This window comes from Aethalodelphis obliquidens, unplaced genomic scaffold (assembly GCF_003676395.1).
Source record: "Aethalodelphis obliquidens isolate GAN/ISIS:26980383/991018 unplaced genomic scaffold, ASM367639v1 scaffold14, whole genome shotgun sequence".
Classification (NCBI taxonomy): Eukaryota; Metazoa; Chordata; class Mammalia; order Artiodactyla; family Delphinidae; genus Aethalodelphis; species Aethalodelphis obliquidens.
The window spans coordinates 17,408,183-17,430,113 of NW_020837958.1; the positions used below are offsets into that span (position 1 = coordinate 17,408,183).

Genomic DNA, 21,931 nt, shown 5'->3' on the forward strand with positions numbered 1-21,931 from the left:
ATACCACATATTTTGTACTGCTTCATCCCAAAGGGGAGGCTTGGGGCATTAGGCCACAAAGCTCTTCCCAAGAGAAGAGGTCAGAGACTGTTGGAACTAGTATTTCAATGAAACCGAAACCTTATCAGCAGGAGGCTTCATGATGTTGTACTACCCAGCAAGTCTTCTTTGTAACTTCCGATTATCTGGAGTTCTTAGTAGAAAATTTTGCCAGCTGAGGGGTGGGGGAGAAGCAAAAATGGAAGAGGAATGCGATCTTCGTTCTCTCCATCTCATCACTGTCACTATTGATCAAAATAACCTTCCCTGAGAGATTTCTCTTAAGTTTTTACCCTTGGAAGGCTTCATTAAAATTTTGAAATATAAAATGGGAAAAGTCGATTTTATTGGATCCTAAATTTTGCTCTATGTGGCTTCCTGTCCAGAGTGCAAATTATTAAAATTGACATAGAATGTGTGTGCAAGGTAATATCATTTTTTATAGACTCTTTTCTAAATTTCAAGATATCCGTAGAGTGGATTAGATTATATAGCAAGTGGGCACTCTGAAAAGAAAATAGAATTGTGTATTGATGCTTTCAGAAATATTATTTGATGGCAATGAAATATTCTCTGAGATTCCCTTCAGAGGGGAGAAAATGGAGTTTGTTTGCAGTAATTGCATTTTCTAGCATTTGCTCTCACACTTTCCAATATAAGCCGATTGAAACCTGTGATCTGGTTTTGCTTATTGGCAAAAGTACCAGGTAAATTCATCTGTGATGCATTTAAAGAAGATGCTTTTGAAAGTTTGGAAATTGAGATGGCTTTTTCTTATTAGATTTCAAGAGTATTAGGGTTCATTTCTATATTTTAGTCTAATGTAATATTAGCCAAATATGTTCTTTTTCAATTTAGTTTTAATCAAGTTCTAGAAGACCATTTTCATCTAGCCCCAGTGGTGCTGTTAAGGCAGAGATTTTATTTCCACTGTCAACCCTCTGTTCTGGCTTCTGTGGACCAGCCCCTTGGAATCACTGCACACTGAAATCCTGCATTCATCTGCCCAAACATTGTTTCAGCATGCAAAAATCATAGTAGCTATTACAAAAAAGATTTTTTTTATTATTACTTGTGGGGTTAAAGTGGGGAGAGAATCTAAAAAGCCTCTAAAATTGTTATTATTTTTTAAAGATGACCTTTATGCCAGCATTATTTTTATTTGATTTTTTACTATACTTAATGGTTTAAAAGGCACACACATAGGATTTGTATTTGTTCCTCTAATTATTCAGTAGAGTAATTGCCACTTGGTTTGTAATTATTGCTGGAAGGAACACCTTTTTCTTAGTTGCTTTTTTAAAGGCTTTGTGGGGAAAAAAATCCCAACATATTGTTTTTCAGCTCACCATAGACTTTGTCAGTCAACACTACTAGTTTGTTAAAGATACTCATTGAATACTCTTTTAAGATGGTAAGAAGTAGGAGATGAACCCCTTATCTCGAATGAAGTTACAATGCAGAACAAAGACAGGATAAAAATAATGATAATAATAATAATCGTCCTTTATGTGTCAGTTTTATATTAAGTTCTTTATCAATCTCACTCAGTCTGCATGTCCACTCTGTAATGTAGGTTGTGCAATTATACTTATTTTTTCTGATGAGTAATATGAAGGTTAAATAGCATGTTTTGAGTTTCAGTTTCTCAGGTAGTAAGTGACAGAATCAGAAACTTGGTCCTGAATCTGTCTGACTCCAAAGCCCATGATCTCTCCATCATGCCATTATTTCTACATTCTATTATGCTCCAGTGATATAAACATGTACACGGCTGGTTGAGATGAGACTTGACAATGTTGTTACCAATTCTTCCTGTGACTATCCAGTGAAATCCTGATTTGGATCCAGTTTTCTGAAACTTGAGGAAGTCAACTGAAGGGTCTTGAGGAGATAGTCTGATTGTTTCAGATCAGATTTGTTGTATTTGTTGTATCAGTCTCTTTCAACAAGCCAAGGCTCTCATTTGTGAGGAAGAGTTTGGACAAAATAAACAATGAAGAGACTACCCATGGTTCATAGTAATAGTCAGATGGTAATACTCAAGTATAATTGGAGCCATGCTTCCTTGGACAGTTACCATCACAGCTTTACATATAGAACATGCCATGTTGGTCTGGGAAGCAACTTAGAGGTACTCAGTTGGGAAACAAGGAGGAGATTGTCATTCATTTTTAATACCTTGTGGTAGTAAAGTGTATGAATATGTGTGTGTGTTTGTGTGTGTTGTGTGTGTTAAGTCACAGAAAGCTGTGTTGGAATAAGGTTATGGTTGAGACGAGAATGCATGCAAACAAGCTGCTGCTGAGTGGCACTCAAATCTCTGAGATGTTTCCAGGTCCATAATAATTATGGGTACTAATGGCCTTGTGGTTTACACTTCTTAGTCACGTTACCTGTCATCAGTGCCGTATACTGGTGACTACTCGAGTCCAGAGGGGGGTCTGCTTTCCCGGGTGAGGGATGGACTTTGTGGATTTAGGCTTATAACATCTCCTGATGCCTTGTGATTCTTTTTATGGAGGAGGCTGAAGAGGAGGAGGGAGCATTTCAGCTGTGGCTTCTTAACACTAGCCCTAATTCCTGCAGCAGACCACTGGGCATTCACTCAGCATTCCTTACTTTCTCCTGGGTTTCCGGCTCAGCCTTGACATTATTGTAATATAGTTTTCTGTGTTTAATATTTCTTAGACTTGGTTTCCCATTGCAAGCATGGAAGAAACCCTAATGCATGAGTTTCAGAGGAGAAGGTAGCAGTCTGAACCTGCTGTGTGGCTCCATCAGCAAGTGTGAGTATTAACGTTAGAGCTGTCAGGACTTGTGAAAATTAATGGAGCCTGACGGGGGACAGACTGAGGTCAGAGACGGAGCTTGCCCTGATTGAATGTTTCTGGTGGCTTTGCAGCCGAGGCAAGTGAGTGCAAAACCGTGGAGCCGAGAGGGAGTGCTGGAGGTCCATTCATTTATTTAACATGTAGGCAGTGGGCACCAAATATGTGTCAAGCACTTTTCTAGGTGCTGGGAGCAAAGCAGGAAAAGGTGGGCTGTACCTGCTTCTAGCTTCAGAGCCCTCTCCCTACCTCTAGGCTGGACTCAGCCTTTCTCTGCTGTTGGCCCCCAGCAGTCATCAAGGAAGGAATTTATTAATTTATTTTAATTTTTATTGAAGTATAGTTGATTTTCAGTGTTGTGTGAATTTCTGCTGTACAGCAAAGTGATTCAGTTATACATATATATATATTCCTTTTCATATTCTTTTCCATTATGGTTTATCACAGGATATTGAATGTAATTCCCTGTGCTATAGAGTAGGACGACCTTATTGTTTTATCCATCCTATATATACTAGTTTGTATCTGCTAATCCCAAATCCCAATCCAGGAAGGAATTTAACTGACACATCTCCTTAGTCCATCCCAGAGCCTCATAATTCTTCCATCCTCATAGCCATTGGTATTATTTTTTTTCCTTCCATCCTCCTGCAAAATTTTCTGCTCGGCCAATTTTCAAGCCCAAGTTATTCTTATTTAGTCCTGAGTGGAATAGAGAACCTTCAAGAGTTTAAACATTTCCCTCTCTGCTGGAGTCATGATATTAAAATACAATAATAATCTTAAACAGAAAAAAATGCCTTCTATTATCCACCTTGGGGCTATAACAAGGTCCCTTTATAACGTTGGCATTAGGGAACATCTACAGTGCCCCGCACAGACCAAAGGTTTCAGAAATGTGATTGAATTGCAATATATCTCTTTTGTGTATAACAGTCCCATGATAATAGGTCTGAGTATATATCTGTTTTATTCTTTTGAATCTCAGGAAGTTCATTTTTTCTAGCACATTGGCAAGGGAAGGGGAGCCTGAAGCTTGTGCCCTGTGAGTTGTATTTTCCTGGGCACCTGGGAGCCATTGCAGGTTCTTCTGACTTGTTATCTCTGTGTTGTTTTCTTCTTGCTACATAGTGAGCTTTATTTTATGTGAGTGATGTGCTAGAAATATTTTTGGTTTCCTCATATATTTTCAAAGTCTGGAATTTACGAGTATGGAGGGGAGTGTGCATAGAGATTGGAGATATTTAAATTAATTTGTCACCTTCGTATAAGTAGGTTTTCCTTTACCCAGGAAAGCCAGCAAGTCATGTTTGCTTTGGGATGATCTCCTTCACAAAGAACTACTATTGTACTCTGGGTTTTTTCCCCCTGGGTTTTTAGCAGAAATAAATAGGAGATAGCAGTCAGTTAACCTTGTCTGTCAGATCCCTGATAAAAATTGGGCATGGTGAAGGTGGTATTTGTCGTAAGTCACAACCTGATGGCCATTTTGGTTGCCCCTATTTCCCATACTCCCCATTCATGACGAATGAAGAGTGTGGGGCAGGAGCCAACTCCTAGTAGGTGGCAGGCAGATTCCCAGGAAAAGAAAGTATTCTGGAATGACCTTGGATTCTGATCTGACATGAACTTGAGTTTTCGAGAGGAATACATTCTATAATGATTTTTAAAAATAGGTTGCAGTTGTGTGATAATTTTGATGAACATTACTTTTACTGGTGGGTGCGGGGCAAGGTAGCAAGGAATCGTGTTTGGCCAGAGGAGCGCTTCTATATGTTTATTGTAAAATGCTGATGCACACATGCCCTGGTCCTCACCACTCTCTCTTACTTCTACCTAGTTCAGTTCACATTTTTGTCTTATTTCTCTGGTCCCTGTAGACATTTTAGTTTATTACCTTGGACTTCTATTCTACTGTCAAAGCCTCATCTTATTTCTCATAATACAGTCAACAAGTTTTTAAATTCTGGGACTCTGCGTGACAGTGGACAAAGGAGCTTTTTTCCCTTCTTCTCAAGTCTGTGACCTTCCCTTCCTTGGGTAGGCTCGCAGATTCTTCTGGGAGCTATAGTGCAGCTTCTGCACCCACAGCTGCAGTAACATTTGGGGAATGCCTAACTTGAGCCAGCATGTGTTGTATGAGGAGGACTCATGTAAGAGATAGGTCTTAAGCCAAAGTCCATGAGGCTGTTAAAAATTTGGGCTCACCTCCACTTAGAGGGGTGGGATAGGGAGGGTGGGAGGGAGACGTTAAGAGGGAGGAGATCTGGGGATATATGTATATGTATAGCTGATTCACTTGGTTATACAGCAGAAATTAACAGGCCATTGTAAAGCAGTTATACTCCAATACTGATGTTAAAAATAAATAAATAAATAAATCATGTGTCCAAAAAAAAAAAGATTTGGGCTCACCTGACAGAATACTAGCAGGGGAGGCAAAGAGCTTTTCTTGTCCCACTTTTGCCACCAGCTTGACTTGTAACTTTTCTTAGCAAGTGACAGCACCTCTCTGGCACTCACTCTCTTCATTAGTAAAATTGAATTGGATACATCAGTGATTTTTCTTTTTAATATTTTTAAGCCAGGGCTAACTTTCTTCGAATCAAATCTTTCCCCAAATCGTAAAATAAAGGAAAGCAGTGCTGCTATGGTGAACATGGGAGCAGGCCCCTCCCCTCCCCGCTGTCTCTTTCCTCACATCGCCCTGCTCCAGCCCCGGGGAGGGTTACAGAGCACAGCTTTCAAATCACTCAGGGTGTGAAACATGGGAGCCGCTTTAAGTGACACATTAAATGTCCAGAGTTTGGGAAGGAAAGGAGGCTGACCTTGACACAATCCGCTGTGTGTCTGCTTTAAAGTTGTCACAGCTTTATCAGACATGTGCATAGCCAAAGATCTTAGTTTTTCTTTTTCTGTTCCTCTCTATATACTCATCGAAGAGTACCTTCATCTGATTCTATGAAGATATTAGGGATATTCCAAATGAGTAGTCACTCTTGAGAGAAATAGAATCTGGGCGTTACTTATCACAGGTTACACTATTCATTTGTGAATGAGGGGCCGATCCTGGCCCATTTTTTGGCAATCAGTAAATGTTAGGAGAGATGGGTAACTGGATGTTAGAAGGAGGAAAGCAGTGATGTGTTGAGGGCACACATTTTCAAGGTTAGAAGCACCTCGACAGAGGCAGCTAGGTTTGCATTGTGTATAGGTTGAAGGCCTCGTAGGTCCACCCACCATCACCTCAGATCCAGATATCTTAATGACCCTAGTAATGTTTTTGTTAATTTGAAGGATACATTGGACCATGCCAGTTTCTGCCTTTGGAAAATCAAAGTTTTCTTTTTCATCCCCACATGCTTTTCTTTGAAGGCAATGACATTGTGCAATGTGACCAGGGTGTGATCCAATTTGTGGATAAACTAATATTTTCTTGGTTGGCAACTGGGAAGGGCAATCATTATAATAATTATTATAACACAGCTAATATCTATTGAGTGATGATAAAGTGTGAGAAACTGTGCAAACCTTTACATGCAGTATATTGTTTAATGTGCATCAAACCCTAGGGGTAGTATTTTTATTTTCCCCCCATTTGTATTTGAAGAAACTGCAGTTTAAAAACAGTGTATTGGAGAGGATTTGGCTAGACTGGATTGGAGATGCTTCCTCATATCACTGCTAAAGTTCTGGAAAGAGAATTCCAGAAGCTTGCAGCTGGTAGGCCAAATTAGATGTATTAGAATTGGCCCCCAACTGTGTTTGTTTGTTTTTAATTGAACTAGCAATTCAGGAGGGCTTAAACTTGGAGGACAACCCAGTACTGGTTTAAGCCTTGTCATATAGCTCAAGATGACAAGCCCATTCCTGGAATTCTTTTTAGGAAGTTCCTGGTAAGTCTTGCAGAGGTTCATTCATTCCTTCAACAGATACTTATTGTGTGCCTGCCATATAGGAAGGTATTGAACTGGGAACTTTGGGCCAAACAAGGAACCACAAGCCACAATCCATGCCTACAAGGACCTTACAGTCTAGGAGGAGACAAGTCACATGCAAAGGGTAAAACTAAAAAAATGGAGTAAAATAATAAAGTGCACTGATTATTTACTCCATACCACACATGTGCTTTAGAAGCTTTATGTCATTTTATCTTGAACACAACCTATGAGGTAGATGCAGTTATTATCCCCGGGTTGCTAACGCACCATAGAGGACATAAGGGCTCTGTCCAAGGTCATACAGCTAACATGTCATGAAGCCTGCAGAGGCTCCACTCTTACCCTCTTGCTGCCTCCACAGTTTAAGTTGTAATAAAATTTAAAAATTTGAAAATTAAATTGCAGAGAATAGAAGTGTGACACATGCAGTAAGAAAATATTAAATAATATTCATAGAATTAAAGATGAAGAGGGAAAGTGTAATGGGTCAGCTGAGAATGAGGTGGGACGCAAAGGGAGTTGAGGAAGAAGAGAGGAAAGGAAATACCGGAGAGGGAGGGGGAGAAGGCAGAGTCCAGCATCACTAATCCAGGAAGAGATGCTTTGTCAGACAGGGATGTCACTGCGGAGACATCCATGGAGATGAGGATGGAGAAAAAGGCTTGGCTTTGGTTTTTAGGAGGTTTTTATTGACATTCAGGGAAGCTTTTGGAAGAGTACAGAAACAAAGGCAGATTGCATTGGGTAACTTCTGAGTAGCCATTTATGTCTAAGTTGCTGATTCTAATAGTAGGGTAGCCCATCAGGCAACACAGTCGTGATAAGTGGGCCAAGGTGTGAGAAGTAACAGGGAATGAGGAGGTCTGAAGCAGACTGAGGTCGGTATCGCCTGATTTTTTTATCTTCCAAAAGAAGCCAGAAACCCTGAATTTTTGGTGTGATATTTCCTGATTTCTAAATGTTAGTTCAACTAAGAAAATAAAATAAAACACAGTTGAGGGCCCACTATAATACATCTGTGGGCTGAATTTGGCATACCAGCTGCAAGATGCTAGAATCCTCCTTTCAGAAGTTTAGAAATAAAATGAGGAAGCATCTCAAAGAAGAAGTAAGGTTAGGGATGGTTTAGGATTGCATTTGAGGAGTGTGTGTGTGTGTGTGTGTGTGTGTGTGTGTGTGTGTGTGTGTGTATGAGTGAAGAGCTGCTTGTTTTTATTTTCTTGGGGTGGGTAAACATAAACTCACTAAGGAGGAGAAATAAAGACACCCAAAATGTCATAGAGAGTTGTCTGAAAAATTAAAGTGCCAGTGGCAGGAAATGGATTAAGAGGCCAATTATTAGAAAGATGAGAAGATGTAAACAGTGATCGGAAAGTGAAGAGAAGGAAATGAAGAGAGTCTCTCTTGAGGTGAGGACGTATTGTATGCTAAGTGCAGAGTCAAAAGGAGCCTGGAACCTAGAGAGGAACCTGGAAAAGTTTTGTGATAGCGGCTTAGGGAATAGGCAGTGACAAGAGTATAGGGTGATTAGAATTGTAGCATAGCAGGGAGGACCCAGCTGACTTCCATTATCCATTAGTTTTAAGTGAGCATCTATTTATGTGATATAGATACAGTAGGAGATACAGATTTGAATAAGACTTAATTGATGCCTCTAAGAGCTTATCGTCTTACTTATGATCAGTAGCTCTAAACTGAACTGATTGATGGGCTAGTTTCCCAAATTACATTCATTCACTTGCTAGTCATCACTTTGCCATATCTGTGAATTATCTGTGTTATTATTTGCTCAATAGTTTTCTTTGAATCATCTCTTAATTTATATACAAAAATAGAAAAATGAAAATAGAAGTGAAAAATGAAGCCATATATCATTACTTGCATTGTCGTGTTTTTCCAAATATGCATTTTTAGAACATATAAAACTACTTGACATTTTGTCAGAAGTTCATCTCTATTCCACCTAAAATAATCTTGTATCTTACCAATAGAACATATACCGTGTCTTAGGAAAGATAGAACTGGTTAGTTGGTAGAATTCTTTAGGTCATTCAAAGCAAGAATTTTTCCACATTAGAATAACTGCACTACGGCCTTGGTTTTTTATTCAGGCAGGTCAGCTTCGATGGCCTGATCTGAATAAAATGGATAAAGGCAGGCACCTCTTTGTCTGACAATTTTAAAATAATGCTATTTGAATAACGAGAAGTTAGAGAGCCTTCCAAATTAATCTAGTCTGGAAAAAACCAAAAATGCCATCAAGTAACAGGACAATTTGCATATAAAACACAAAGGTTGGCAGATTAGATGAAAGGTCAGTCAGCAAAAAAAATATGTCAGACAATCTCATAACATAGGTAACAGAGGACGGAACTTGGAAACTACTATTGGATTCTCAGAAAGAGATGAGTTTGTTGGCAATGCGTAAATATCATCACGATTTTCTGTGGCTGTTCATTTTGGTGGCTGCTTCTTTATGCTGAGTCTCCAAAATTTGATTTAAAAGACACTGAAGAGGCTGCCTTCCTGAGAAAGATTTACTTTGCAGCAGTTTTACTTTTTTTTTTTTTTTTCTTAACTGATCTGAAGGGGAGAAATGTACTTCCTTCACCTTGTTTCCCAGTCTCACCCATTCCATCCCTGAACCAAAGCTCTGAAATGGAAAAAAACAAGAAGCCAAGGCCTCTTGCAAGAGCAGTGGTACATAAAGACAGGGTTTACAGCGAGTCCATCATCATGAATGATTAAAGGAGGACCAGCAGCTAAAGCATGACTTGTACAAATAGAGTTGCTCAAAGGTTCACGCAGGTAGGACCTGCCTTGGAGCAGATTACTGTCCAGGAAAACATTTCAGCCCGTTCCGGCCTTGGGAGCACAGGTGAGTCTGGGGATGCAGTATCAGGCCAGTGTGTTCACAGAGCCATGATGTTGAAACTGTGGGGCATCTCAAAAACTTCCAGCATGTGCAGTACTGGGAATCTGCAGCCTTCTTAATACATCTTTCATCTGTATTTTAAGTGCAGGGAGTTGTGCAAAATATCATTCTATCCAAGTAGCTTGCAACATACATCACAGTCTTATTGCCTTATGCTAGTGCAGATTATAAGCTCTGCATGCATTTAAGAGAGGCTTCCTATTTTCTATGAGCTCTTCACTGTAGCCTTGCAAACAACTGAAGCCAAAGGCATTTCACAGAGCATTGTGGGCTAATAATCAAGGATATCTATTGATGCTTGGCCACAATGTTTTCGGTTTCGTCTTTCTGCAGTGTTGTTTTCTGACTGCTATCACCTCTCTCCTAAGTCTCCCCCTTAACCCACATGCTATATATACAATTTTAATACTTTTATTAAATTTTAAAAATTTAATAATTTAAAAAATTTTTCAGCAATTTGCATTGCTGAAATCCAAGTGGGCCTATGACAAAACTTGCCTTCCCTTCCAAACAATATAATTCTCTCCCCCACTATAAGCTCCATTAATTGAATCATTGATTCTGGCTTGCTGGTAAGGACCAATTCTTACAACAAATGTATCCCATTTCCTGCTAGTGGTAACTTTCATTCTTCCTGGAATAGCAGGCAACATTAATTTTGCATCGGACCTAGGAGTCTCAGGAAGCTGGAATTATAGGCACCATCGTCCCACCCTTTTCCTCCTCAAAATAAAATGAAATAAATAAAACGAGCAGCTGCCCAGTGGTGAGGCTTGAGGGATGGATAATGACAAAGAAGAGAAAAAGGCATTAATTTCAGGATGGGGGCAGCTGCCCGGCACTATCTCCCTTTGGATTTTGGTTCTTATAGCATCACGGTGAGTTATTAATATGTATGGTCCGTACTTTATTCAAACATTATAAATCTATGCAGAAGTCTGGTGTTTGGGTTTTCCTTTATAGCTTTCATTCTTCTTCCCAGAATTATCTCATTTCGCTCGGGAAACTTCTGCATAAAAAACACACATGGAGAACTCACATTTCCATACCATAAATATTAAAAGGGGGTTAAGCTTTACAGTTTCTTCTCCCACCCCAACGGGAGGAAATTTAGCCTTCTAATCAGGGGGCCATTCTTAATGTTCTTTTTATTCGCAAGCCAAAAGGTAAACTTTAACTTGCCGTATGAAATTGTACCGTGTAGTTCCTTTCATTTATGTAAATTGTGAAATGCTTGGCTATGCCATGTCTTTTGTATGAAGCTTCTACTAAAAAATCTTAGCAGTTTTCTGAGTTGTTAAGAATAGTTGGTCGGCTTATTTTTTAAGGGTCAAATCCAAGTCCAGACCTTTTTAAGGCTCGTGATTAAAGTACTTTTTGCTGGATAATTATAAAGTATGGATTCGTCACAGTGTGGATTCATCACAGTGACTCTGTAGCAGACAGAAAAGGGAAATGAAACTAGCAAACTTAATGTCTCCTTAGTAGCTTTTTAGCTTCTGAGCAGCTTCCTATCTCCCGTTTATTGTCATTTTTGTTAGCATAAAAAAGTCGTCATAAATTTCGGTTCCCATGGAAATAGAAAGGAATGCGTGAGCTATTTCATTTGGGGATACTGTCTGCTAACCACGCAGTCTCTGCAGTTGTACTTCGTGATGGGAAATGTACATGCTAATTGGTGCTTTTTTTTTCTTATTTCAGGAAACCTGCCCTATGAATATAAAATAGTGATTGCTGGGAATCATGAACTGACATTTGATAAGGAATTCATGGCAGACCTTGTTAAACAGGACTACTACCGTTTCCCCTCTGTGTCCAAATTGAAACCAGAGGACTTTGACAACGTTCAGTCCCTCCTGACAAACAGTATTTACTTACAAGACTCGGAGGTAACAGTGAAGGGATTCAGGATATACGGTGCACCTTGGTAAGTGTTCATTCCAACAGTCTTCCCCTCTGTTTTTTTAGCTCAGCACTCAGAAAGCATGGTTCTGGCTTAGGTGCCTTAAACCAAAAGGATAAAGATGAAGAGAAACCTTTTGGCTGTATTTAGAACATAACACATATTTCGGCACTGCTGCAAAACACGATGCTTGTTGTTTTCATTGTGATGCAGATTTCTTTAGGCAAGGTCAACGGGAGCATGGCTTTGGTAGATACGTGTCTGTTTGTGTGACCGGGGCTGCATGTGTGTCTGTGGGACACAGAAGGATTTGGTGGAAGGTCACTGTGTTACCCTTCATGCAGATTCAGCCACTCTGAACATTCCATCAGCCTACGTGACTCGTTCCCTTCTCGTTTTACATTGGAAGCACTCATAAAATATCTTGCTTACATTAGAGTTTCTCAAATCTTGCTACACATCAGAATCACCTGACCAACTCTGAAGAAATACAGATTTTGAAGCCGTATCCCCCTGAGGCTCTGATTCTCCTTCCTGAGGTGGAGTCCAGTGACCTGTATTTTTAAAGCTCCCCAGGCAAGACTGAAGCACAGACAGTTTGGAAGTTACCGGTTGAGAGCTCAGTCCTAGAATTCTCAGTACTGAAATTCTCAGCTCTAGAAAACTCGAAGCAGGCGTGTATTCCTTGGGACCAGACAAGGAAACATTTTGACCTTGGCTCTGTCAGTTGTCAGTTGTCTGGATTTGAAGAAGTTAATTCATAGAGAAGGAACCTCAGTGAAAATAATACCTACTTTTAGAGGGTTATTATGCGGATTAAATTAGATGATGTTTGCAATGGATTGAGAAGAGCGCCTGGTGATTTGCTTAGAATAACAATTACCATTTTTGAGGCCTTAGCTCTGCCACGAGATATTTATGGGAACTTGAGCAAGTCACTTAGCCTCTAGAGCCAGTTTTTTCATCTCTAAAATGAGAGTGTTAGATCAGAAGATCAGTAGCAGAGGAGTCTTGGATTTTTCTTTATTTGCTTTCTTACTTTTTGAGAGCCCTGTGTGTATATAGAGCAGAAAAACTAATCTTTACTCACTTAACCTGGAAAAGTATCCCAGTCCTGCCTTAGGAGTTGCGGATAAGGCTGGAAAAGGACAGAGTGAATTCAGATTGGCCACCCCACTCAACAGTTTGGATTGTCTTCTGTAAAAGAGAAAGTTGAGATATTTCCTGTCGTTTGGTTTTCTAGCCAAATTTGGTTTTCATCAGTCCAGAAGGACTGATGAGTGGGTACAGGAAGTATATTTCCGTTTAAAATCAACCTGACCGTGATTCTGAACTCTTAATTGAGTACTTAACCAAATGTCAGGCACTAGGTCCTTTATACCTAAAGGACCTATCTCATTTTCTTCAAGCTACCTTTAAGAGACGGCCACTATTGTGATTCTCATCTGGCAGATGGGAAAACTCGGGCACAGAAAGCTTAAGTAACTGCTCAAGAATCACACGGATTCTAAGTGGTAGCATCCTAATTTCAGTCTGGCTGCAGGGTACATGGTATGCCTGAGGTGGCGGTGGTAGTGCTGTGGTAATTGGTGGTTATAATCTGCAGTGTTTATATCCAGCTTTATGAATGCACGTCAATTAGTTCTTTTTATATGTGACAAGGTGGTAAAGGGCAAGAGAACAAACAGCAGAAATTAGCCCTCTCAAACAATAATCTGAAAGCTGATCTTGGGGTAATGTAGGATGTCGATATCAGCATTTCTGGGTAAAGGGCAGGAGAGAGAGCACTTTTTCAACTTCACAGCTCACTTCTTAATGACTATGCAGTAGTTGAGAAATGACCTCTAATTGGTAGAGAAGCTCTACTTGGAGTTGAGATGATTTTTTCAATGATTTAAGATGATTTTTGAAAAATCTTCAGAGCCCAGAACATTTAAGCCCATTCCTGAACAGACAGGACTTTCAGAGGTTCCCTGGATTGATGGTTGTTGGTGTGATGACAGCAAGCTTCCTCCATTATCTGAACAGGTCCAGATCTGTTTAGGATGGGGTTTAGCTCAACCAGATTATGGCTGTGATGCATGAGGGAGTGATTTTGAATTCCGAGGCAGATCGTGTAGCATCTCAAGAAATAACAAAACATAATAGTTCCAACATGGGAAGTAATGGGGCGTAATTTGGTTTTGGTGGTGGTACAAACTTCGGACAAAGTTTATGTCTGAACTGGATTGATCTCATTCAAAATGTTTTATTTTAATATTGGAGAAACTGGTAAAGTCAAGAAAACACTCAGCATTAGTCTCCTCAGATGTTACCCTGAAGTTGTTTTTTACACACAGTTTATTGGGATTTCTAGAAAGTTTGAACTATTTCCTTTCTTTTTACAATGAGGGAGATCTTTAAATGGAATTTATCTCACCCATAGGAATTGTTGATACTTTGTCTTTTTACCAAGAATACAGGGGTTGATGAAAAGGAAATTGCAATTTTGTCATATTTTTATGATGAAAATTAGTATTAATATTTAAAAATAATAATTTAAATAGTTAAAAAAATAATATTCTCAGAACTGCTGTAATCTGAACATTGCTTTAGGAATGCCTATGTTAGCATTTCTATGCAAGGAGAACAGATTTTCCCATTTCTACTACTTATTTATTCAGCCTTGGGACCTTGGGCATTTTTCTGAATGTCTCCATGCCTCCGTTTTCTCATCTCTAAAGTGAGAAATAGCAATATTACTTCTCTCTCATGGTTGTTATAAGTGAGTTAATGCATGCAGAAGACTTCCTGGCATAGAGTAAGTACTGGATAAGTGTTAGCTATTACTGATGTAGCAGGGTTGGTGTTTCCAATGTACTTTGTACCTTTGTCCACCTTCACATGGAGACAATTGCACTAGGAGTCAGATGGGCTGGCTTCTAGCCTTAGTTCAGTCTCTGCTGATTGCACAACAAATCCCTTCTCTATTTTGTAAAACAGGGGTAGTGAGGTCTGCCCCACTTTCTCTCTGATGCCACTCACTTCAATAGTCACCAAAATTAGAATCTTTAAAGAGCATACATATTTGCGGGCATGCTTGATTATTTTAATATCTTGTACAATTTTTAGCTTCTTTCACTATCAAGAATTTGACTGGAAGCAAATCTGGGGGGGGGGTGGAATTTATACTAGAGCTGCTACTCGTCTCCTATGAGACATAAGGATTTTCCATCCTAAGATTCACACATAGGTGGACATCTGCTTAGTAACCCATTAGATACTCCAACTCCAAAATAATGTGAATGCTTTTAACTTTGATTTCCATGCTTTTCCTGTAACTTTTCTGGAGGGAATATTAAGTTCTGATTTACTGATATTGCTAGTGGTTTTCATTTAAAAACAGAAATCAAAATAAGAACCTTGATACAAAGGATTTCCATCCTGTCACAGGTTTCTCAAAAGTAATTACCATCTCTGTGATAAACCATAATGGAAAAGAATATAAAAGAAGAACGTCTATATGTGTATCACTGAGTCACCTTGCTGTACAGCAGAGATTGCCACAACTTTGTAAATCAGCTAGACTTCAATCAAAAAAAAAAATTTTTTTTTAAGTAATTGCTGTCTGACCAGGGAGAGAGCTTATTAACTCATGTATTTACAAAATGTGGATTGTGACTCAGTTTCACTCTAAACAAGGTGTATTAGCTCATATTCATTACATGTTTATAACTTGTAGCACCGCTGAAAAACCTTCCTAAAGACCAGAGAGAATTAACGCAGGGTCTCCTAACTTACAATTTAGGAGGAATTTGTATGTGGAAAATAACTTACAACAATCCTGAGCAGTCATGTGTGTTTGCAATTGGAGCACACTGTCGTGCCAATTAGATTGGCAAAGAAGAGGGTTTGGATGTGGTTTGATGGGTCTGGGAAAATCCAACGGTCTACACTGAAGAAGTTGTAAATGGGGTGCCTTATCCTGGAAGAAAGGTGCTCCCTTGGAAGGAAGGCAAGAGTTGACCCGTTCTCAAGGGGCAGCCCGGCCTCAGGAGGCCTTCCACCCGGTTCTGTGGCTTCTGTATGTATTCCTTCGGCACCTCATTCTTCCAAGAATCGTGAAGAAAGGAGTCAGGCGTGATGTATTGTCATGGGACTAACAGTTCAGTCACAGTTTTTCTTAACTTCTCCTATTACACTTTTCCCTCCCTCTCTGGGGGACAGAAGAGGGTCTTGTGTGGCCTAGCAGTTAGATCTGCCCAGGACTTTGCTCTCATAGCAGCACAGCTCGTGGATTTCTTGTATCCCTTGTGTTGATTTTTTGCCACCGAGGTGCTTCCTGATCTCCTTTCGTGATCACTTTCAACTTTTGATCCCAAAAATGTCTTTTTTTCTGACCAAAGGCTGACTGTGGTCAGAAAAAGGAGACAAAATTCTAATCTGTCAAATATCAACCACTGATATTTGTGCTAATTCACTGCTTGTCTGGTCAGGGTGGAGGGGAGGTGGCGTTTTGAAATCATCTCTGTATCTTTGGTTACTGGATCTGTAGCCAGCATTTTAGTGCAAGTAGATTTCCATAAGCTCACTCATGGGACTGGGCATTTAAAAATCGACTAGCCCCTTCTTTTTTCTGATTTCAGTTGCTCTTTGGCTACTAAGATGCTTACGTAGAAAAAAAAATCCAGGTGCAAACGGATCAGCAGCCAAGCCACAAAAAGTAAAAAAAAAAGTCTGTCTTGCTCCGACCTGAGTGTGGCAGTTGTATTGTTCAGCAGTGCACCTTGTTCCCCTCCTGAACAGAAACGCAGAGCTAGTCTCCTGTGACTTTTAATGAATATGAGCGGGGCTTTCCAATGTCCAGGAATTTGATCTCTACGCTGACCAAGGGGTCAGGAACAAAGAGCACACTTTCTCATGTTAGAGTAGACCCAGGTGTAATTTGTCAGATTTAGTAATTGTAGAGGAAGTGCCTTAACTTCTGCAGCAGGAAAATTAGATCGAGCCTAGGCAGCGTAATTCTAAAATGGCTGAAATAGCAAGAGAAAGTCCATTGAGCTGCATTTTCAAAGGAAGTGTGTGCAGGGTATTTTTTTTTTTTCCTTCCTCTCTCCCCCTCATTTTGGATCATCAACATGTTGACTTTGTCCATTCCTTCAGATGTAATTTTCTCAGCGTTTTTCAAAGTGGGAGTTAAGCATTGATTCCACTCTCTGCAGCCTTTATAATTGTGTTTGCATCCAAACAGCTACAAGGTTGCTCACGTTTCCTTGTTCTGATCAGCACAATGGTACTGTAAGCTTACCCTGTCAGAAAGCGTCAGGTATTTTTATTTCCAACTATAAGGTTTGTAATGCATCATGTATTTCGCTGACAGTCTTCAAGTTCTTGCAATAGCGAAAAAATTAACAGCAGATACTGAGTGAGAGGATGAGAAAACCAATTGGCAACTCATGATAGAATTCAGATCTGGGGATGGGTGGAATGGGCTCATTTATTTTATTTTCAAGTCATACTTAGTTTAACTTGGGCCAAAAAGAAAAAAAGGGAAGAAGAAGAAGAAAAGAAAGAAACATCTCCACGTTCAGCAGGAAAGTCCTTTCACACTAAAGAACAGGACTGTACGAACAAGACTGATTCTGTGCCACAATTTCAGGGATTCCAGCTTTTCTTCAGGAGGGCTCAGGAAGGTATTGGCACAGAAACAGGTCTGTGTGTGTGTGTGTTAAACAAATACGCACTCTCCTTCTACATGATTCTGTTCCAGGGCCCAGGCTAACGTTTCATTTTTCTTGGCGTGAGGCCCACGGACTCTCCCATTCTGAAACCTGTGGCGGGTCTGTCCTGCTCTAGAATTACAGGCTCTGTTTACATTTTCGCCTGCCTCAGAATGCAGCTGACTGCTCTGAAAGCTGCACGGGATCAGCTTCATTTCTGGTTTAACAACCGCGCTGTTTATTTGGAAAAGGAGAAAGCAAACCCTGTCCGCCTGCTTCCTACCTCCCATTGCTAGCCATATCAGTACATACCTTGGCAAAAGCTGGTTTATGTGGAGTTTAGGACGTTGGAGGCAACTCATACCTTTCCGCCTGCTTGTCGTGTGCCTTTAGCTGATGTGTTGGTGGTGGTCGTATAGGCGAACGTGGAGGGGGGTATAGAAGTGTTCCTGGGCATTCAGTTATGCTTAATATCAGCCATTGGCATAATTTAAATTTTTGCCTGCACATTCTGAGAGACCAACTCAATTAGCAAACGACGATAGTAAACTTCTATTTGGATGATATGTTTCACTTAGAGAGCTTGTACATGTGTTATCTCCTTTGGGCTTCACAACAACTCTAAATAATTAAAACTTAAAACCAATTCTAAACAATTCAAAGGCAAAGGGCATGTATTCATAATAATTATTAATACTAGCCAGCATTTACAAGTGCTTGTACGTCGTGACAGTGCTGCCTGGTGTTGCCTCCTATTGACAGAAGAAACCAAGGTCGAGTTTTGGCAGAAAAGGCGACTTGCCCAAAGTTAGTTTGGGGAGAAATAGGACTAGAATCCCGCCTTCCTTTGCTGAGCTCTTGAAGCTGAGCTGGGATATCCTAGTAACCGCACATGTCACTCTACTCCTTGACCTGAGGCAACTCAGGAAGTGGCCACTTAGAAGCCTTGGCTGTTCCCATCTAGTTGCAAAAAGGACACACAGAAATCCAGGCCAGTCCTCTCAGGAGCTCTCAGCCTTCAGTGATGGGGTGCTTGAAGCGGGGGGACAATGGGATGTTGGGGGGACAGAACAAAAGAATGATCTTCTGCACGGTGTGCTCCAGAGCCTAGGGTTTAAAAAATGAGGATCTATACCTGTGCGTCATAAGACATGGATCAGCTCCTCTGGTGTTTCTGTTCCATGGCGACAACTTCCGTTTCCTCTGCACACACGTTAGAGGGGCAAGTATCGGGTGTACATGACTATTTCCCTCTGAAGCACCACGGAGCAGTTGAGAGACACGGCAGCCCCGGGCACGTGCACCGAGAAGGAAGTGCTGACCGTGCTTCCCCACGGAAGTCGGGCTGGTGTGGACCCACACACCATGCTCCAGGCAGACCTGGACTTCCACGATGAGACCCTGCCGGCTCGCTGCTGGGTGTTCTTTCATTTTCTCATGTTACACTGACAGGTTCCTTTTTAACCCAGAGTTGCTGCTGGGGGAGGGAAGGAGAGGATACAGTGGCTCTAAGCTCCACAAGGGTGGGGACCCTGTCAGCGTTGTTCTCCATGCATACCCTAGGCCAGCCCAGGGCCTGGCACACAGTGGGTGCTCAGTCTGTTTCTGCTGAATGAATGAATGAGGGTGGTAGTGGTAAAGATGTGTCTGTGGCTGCCTGACTGAAGGCCCACACCTATGAGACACCCAGTTGCAAAAGAAAAAACATTTCCAAGACAAGATCAAGCATAGCCATGAATCTGCAAGGACAGCTAGAGAAGGTAGAGCAAAGTGGAACCAAACAAAGCACTAACCTACGTCCCTGAGCTCTTCATGAACATGTCTAGATCCTTCCCAAACATTCGGAAAGATAGAGTGCACGGCATCTCTCCAGGTGAGCATGGTCAGGGAGCAGCGGGACAGACCTACCTAGAAGGCAGCGAGAATTTTCAAAGAAAGGCTCAAACAGTATTTTTAGACTCTTAATTGTCATTTCTGTACCTCATTTGCCTTATCCCCATGCTCTGAGTAGATACAGAAATTTCTATTAGATTTGGAGACTGCGTCTTCAAGCTACAGTAAAAGCAGCCAGTGTAAAGTGTGAGTTTGGTTGGAAGCTAAACCGAGTGGGCCCTCAGAATGTCCTTCGGACGTTAGAAACCAGTTATTAAACATGCAGTATTCTCTTTTCTCAGTGGTTGAGTTCTCAATGGTTGAATTCTTTGAGTTGAATTAAAGCCATACAGATTCTGTACCATTTATTTTCAAGCTATTTGGCAAACATGTATTTCTTATTTAATTCTTTGAATTGTAAGTGTAATGTGAATTTCTGCAGATATTACCAGGTGGTGAGCCCACTGGCGTCCCTTTGACAGTTGTGACCCATATCTGCCGGGTTCCAGGCACTGCTGCTGCTCTGCCTTCCTGCATACATTTACCCTATAGCTCAGGTGTGCTCACAAGGAAGTCCAGGTAACTACACAGGTAGGTTCCTTGAATCCTCCTGATGATCCGTAGTGAGGGTGAATGGGCTTCAGAGCCCACAGCTTGGAGGTTGCCACTTCTACCTAGTGCTCCGTTTTTGCCGGGAACCTCACCTGCATGGCCTCAGGTCGCCCCTTTGCCCTTTTTGGTGAGTCTGCCTGCTGCCAGAGTTTTTTCACAACAGAGTCACGGTGATCAAAGCCATGCTGTGTTCTGCGCTCGACAGGGGAAAGGCCCTGTGCCCTTCTAGGCTGCTCTGTAAGAGGGCCATCAGAGGATGTCACTCAGCTTCCCAGAGAGTCAGTCACCTGTATGCCCGTGGGAGGCTTGTTGGGAGACAGGACTAAAACATGCTGTGCTCAGGGACCTCCCTCTGACAGTGAAGGGTTTGCTGAAACTGGCTGAGCTCTTCTTGCTGATTCCCTCTTTCCTTAAAACATCAGTTCCTCAGGTTAACAAACTTCTGGCTGGGCCTCCCCAGCAGGGAGACACCCCCTGAAAGGTCTGGTCCTCGGGCTGGACATAGCTTAAACAGCTGCAGCCCTGTTCTACCTACTGTCGGCGGAAGCAGTGTGTGTATAGAGGCTGCAGGCTTTAGCCTTTAGAAGCAGCTGTCCCCAGTGAGCTTGTGTCTCATTTTTATCATTTAGAACTCATTTACCTTCTTAAGCAAGTTGTTTCATCTCTGAGCCACAGTTTCATCTGTGAAATGGGTATGCGAAGAATAACAACTACTATTCCTTAAGCATCACCCACATACAGGTATTTTACGTAAAACAGTTTTTAAGCCTCACAGCCACCCTGTAAAGAAAGTAATACTTCCCCCATTTGGGAGATGATAAAATGGAAGTTTTATGATGAAAATAGAGAAGTTAAATAACTACACGAGGACACTCATTTCCTAAGTAGCAGAACTGGAAGTCTAACCTCAAAGCCTTAATTTTTTCACTGCTCTGTGTATGTTTCGTGGGATTAAAATGCGATCATGTATGTCAAGTTCCTGGCACTCAGTAAATGCTCAATAAATATTATTTTCTTCCCTGGAAAGTGTTAGTTGTGTAGTTTTGTGATGGCTCTTTTTGTTTGTTTGTCTGTCTGTTTTCTTGTCTTTTTTTATGGTGGTATATCAGGGTGGAAGGGGAGAAGCAGAAAGGGACAGAAAGGAGGTGAATAAAAAACTTAGTCTAGGAAAATAGTTACCCCTATGTGTGTGTGTGTGTATGTGAGGGAGGTGGGGAGAGAAAAGAATTTTTAAAAGCAAACATTGTATGGTTTCATTGCACAGCAAGTTGCTAATGATCTGGATAAGTGGAAACCATTTAGGAAAGGAACCCCATATATCGGCAGCATGTGGTCAAAGGACGTGGAAGAGTGAATAGATGTCTGTTAAATGAAGACATATGGGGCATTTTAAGGTCACTTACATGGAGCATCATTTTAAATGTATGAGTAACGCTTGGTACTGGTTTTCACCCAGGAAAAAAATAAAGGTAATCTTGGATGGGAACTATAAATTGAAAGTGGAATGTTCCGTGAGGACTGCTCATACAGGAAGTTAGTGGCAAATCGGAAAGCTTTTGGATTAGCAGAATGTGTCTGCATTCTGTGAAGAGCAGAAAAAATGAGTTTGAAAATCTGCTTTAATTCAGGAGAGGATATAGGAAGATTGTTTTGCACAAATATTAGAAAAGATCAGCTAGGTTAAAGTGTAAATACGATTACCGTTACTAACAATGTCCAAGTATGAAATGTGCAGCAAAAAATGAAAAATAAATGAAGAAAAGCACCTGGTATATAAAACCTAATGTCTGGCATGGTAGGTTTAGGATGGATCACATTTTTTTAAAAAAGCAGTGCTAACAGGGAGATCAGCTCTGTGCTTTGTGACCACCTAGAGGGGTGAGATAGGGAGGGTGGGAGGGAGACCCAAGAGGGAGGAGATCTGGGGATATATGTATATGTATAGCTGATTCACTTGGTTATAAAGCAGAAACTAACACACCATTATAAAGCAATTATACTCCAATAAAGATGTTTTTTTAAAAATTTAATTTAATTTAATTTTTTAAAAAAACAGTGCTAAAATTTCATAGAACCTACAGTAAATCAACATTGAAGAC

General features: G+C 40.8%; 1 protein-coding gene across 3 annotated transcripts in view; it reads left to right on the top strand.

Annotated features, from left to right (window-relative positions):
- Positions 1-21,931, top strand: part of MPPED2 (metallophosphoesterase domain containing 2) — a 174,113-nt gene that overhangs the window by 77,354 nt on the left and 74,828 nt on the right. For all 3 annotated transcript variants that reach the window (XM_027115122.1, XM_027115123.1, XM_027115124.1), the window contains one exon: positions 11,448-11,673. In XM_027115122.1, coding sequence (XP_026970923.1) covers positions 11,448-11,673 — 226 coding nt within the window. The remainder of the gene's footprint in view (positions 1-11,447; positions 11,674-21,931) is intronic.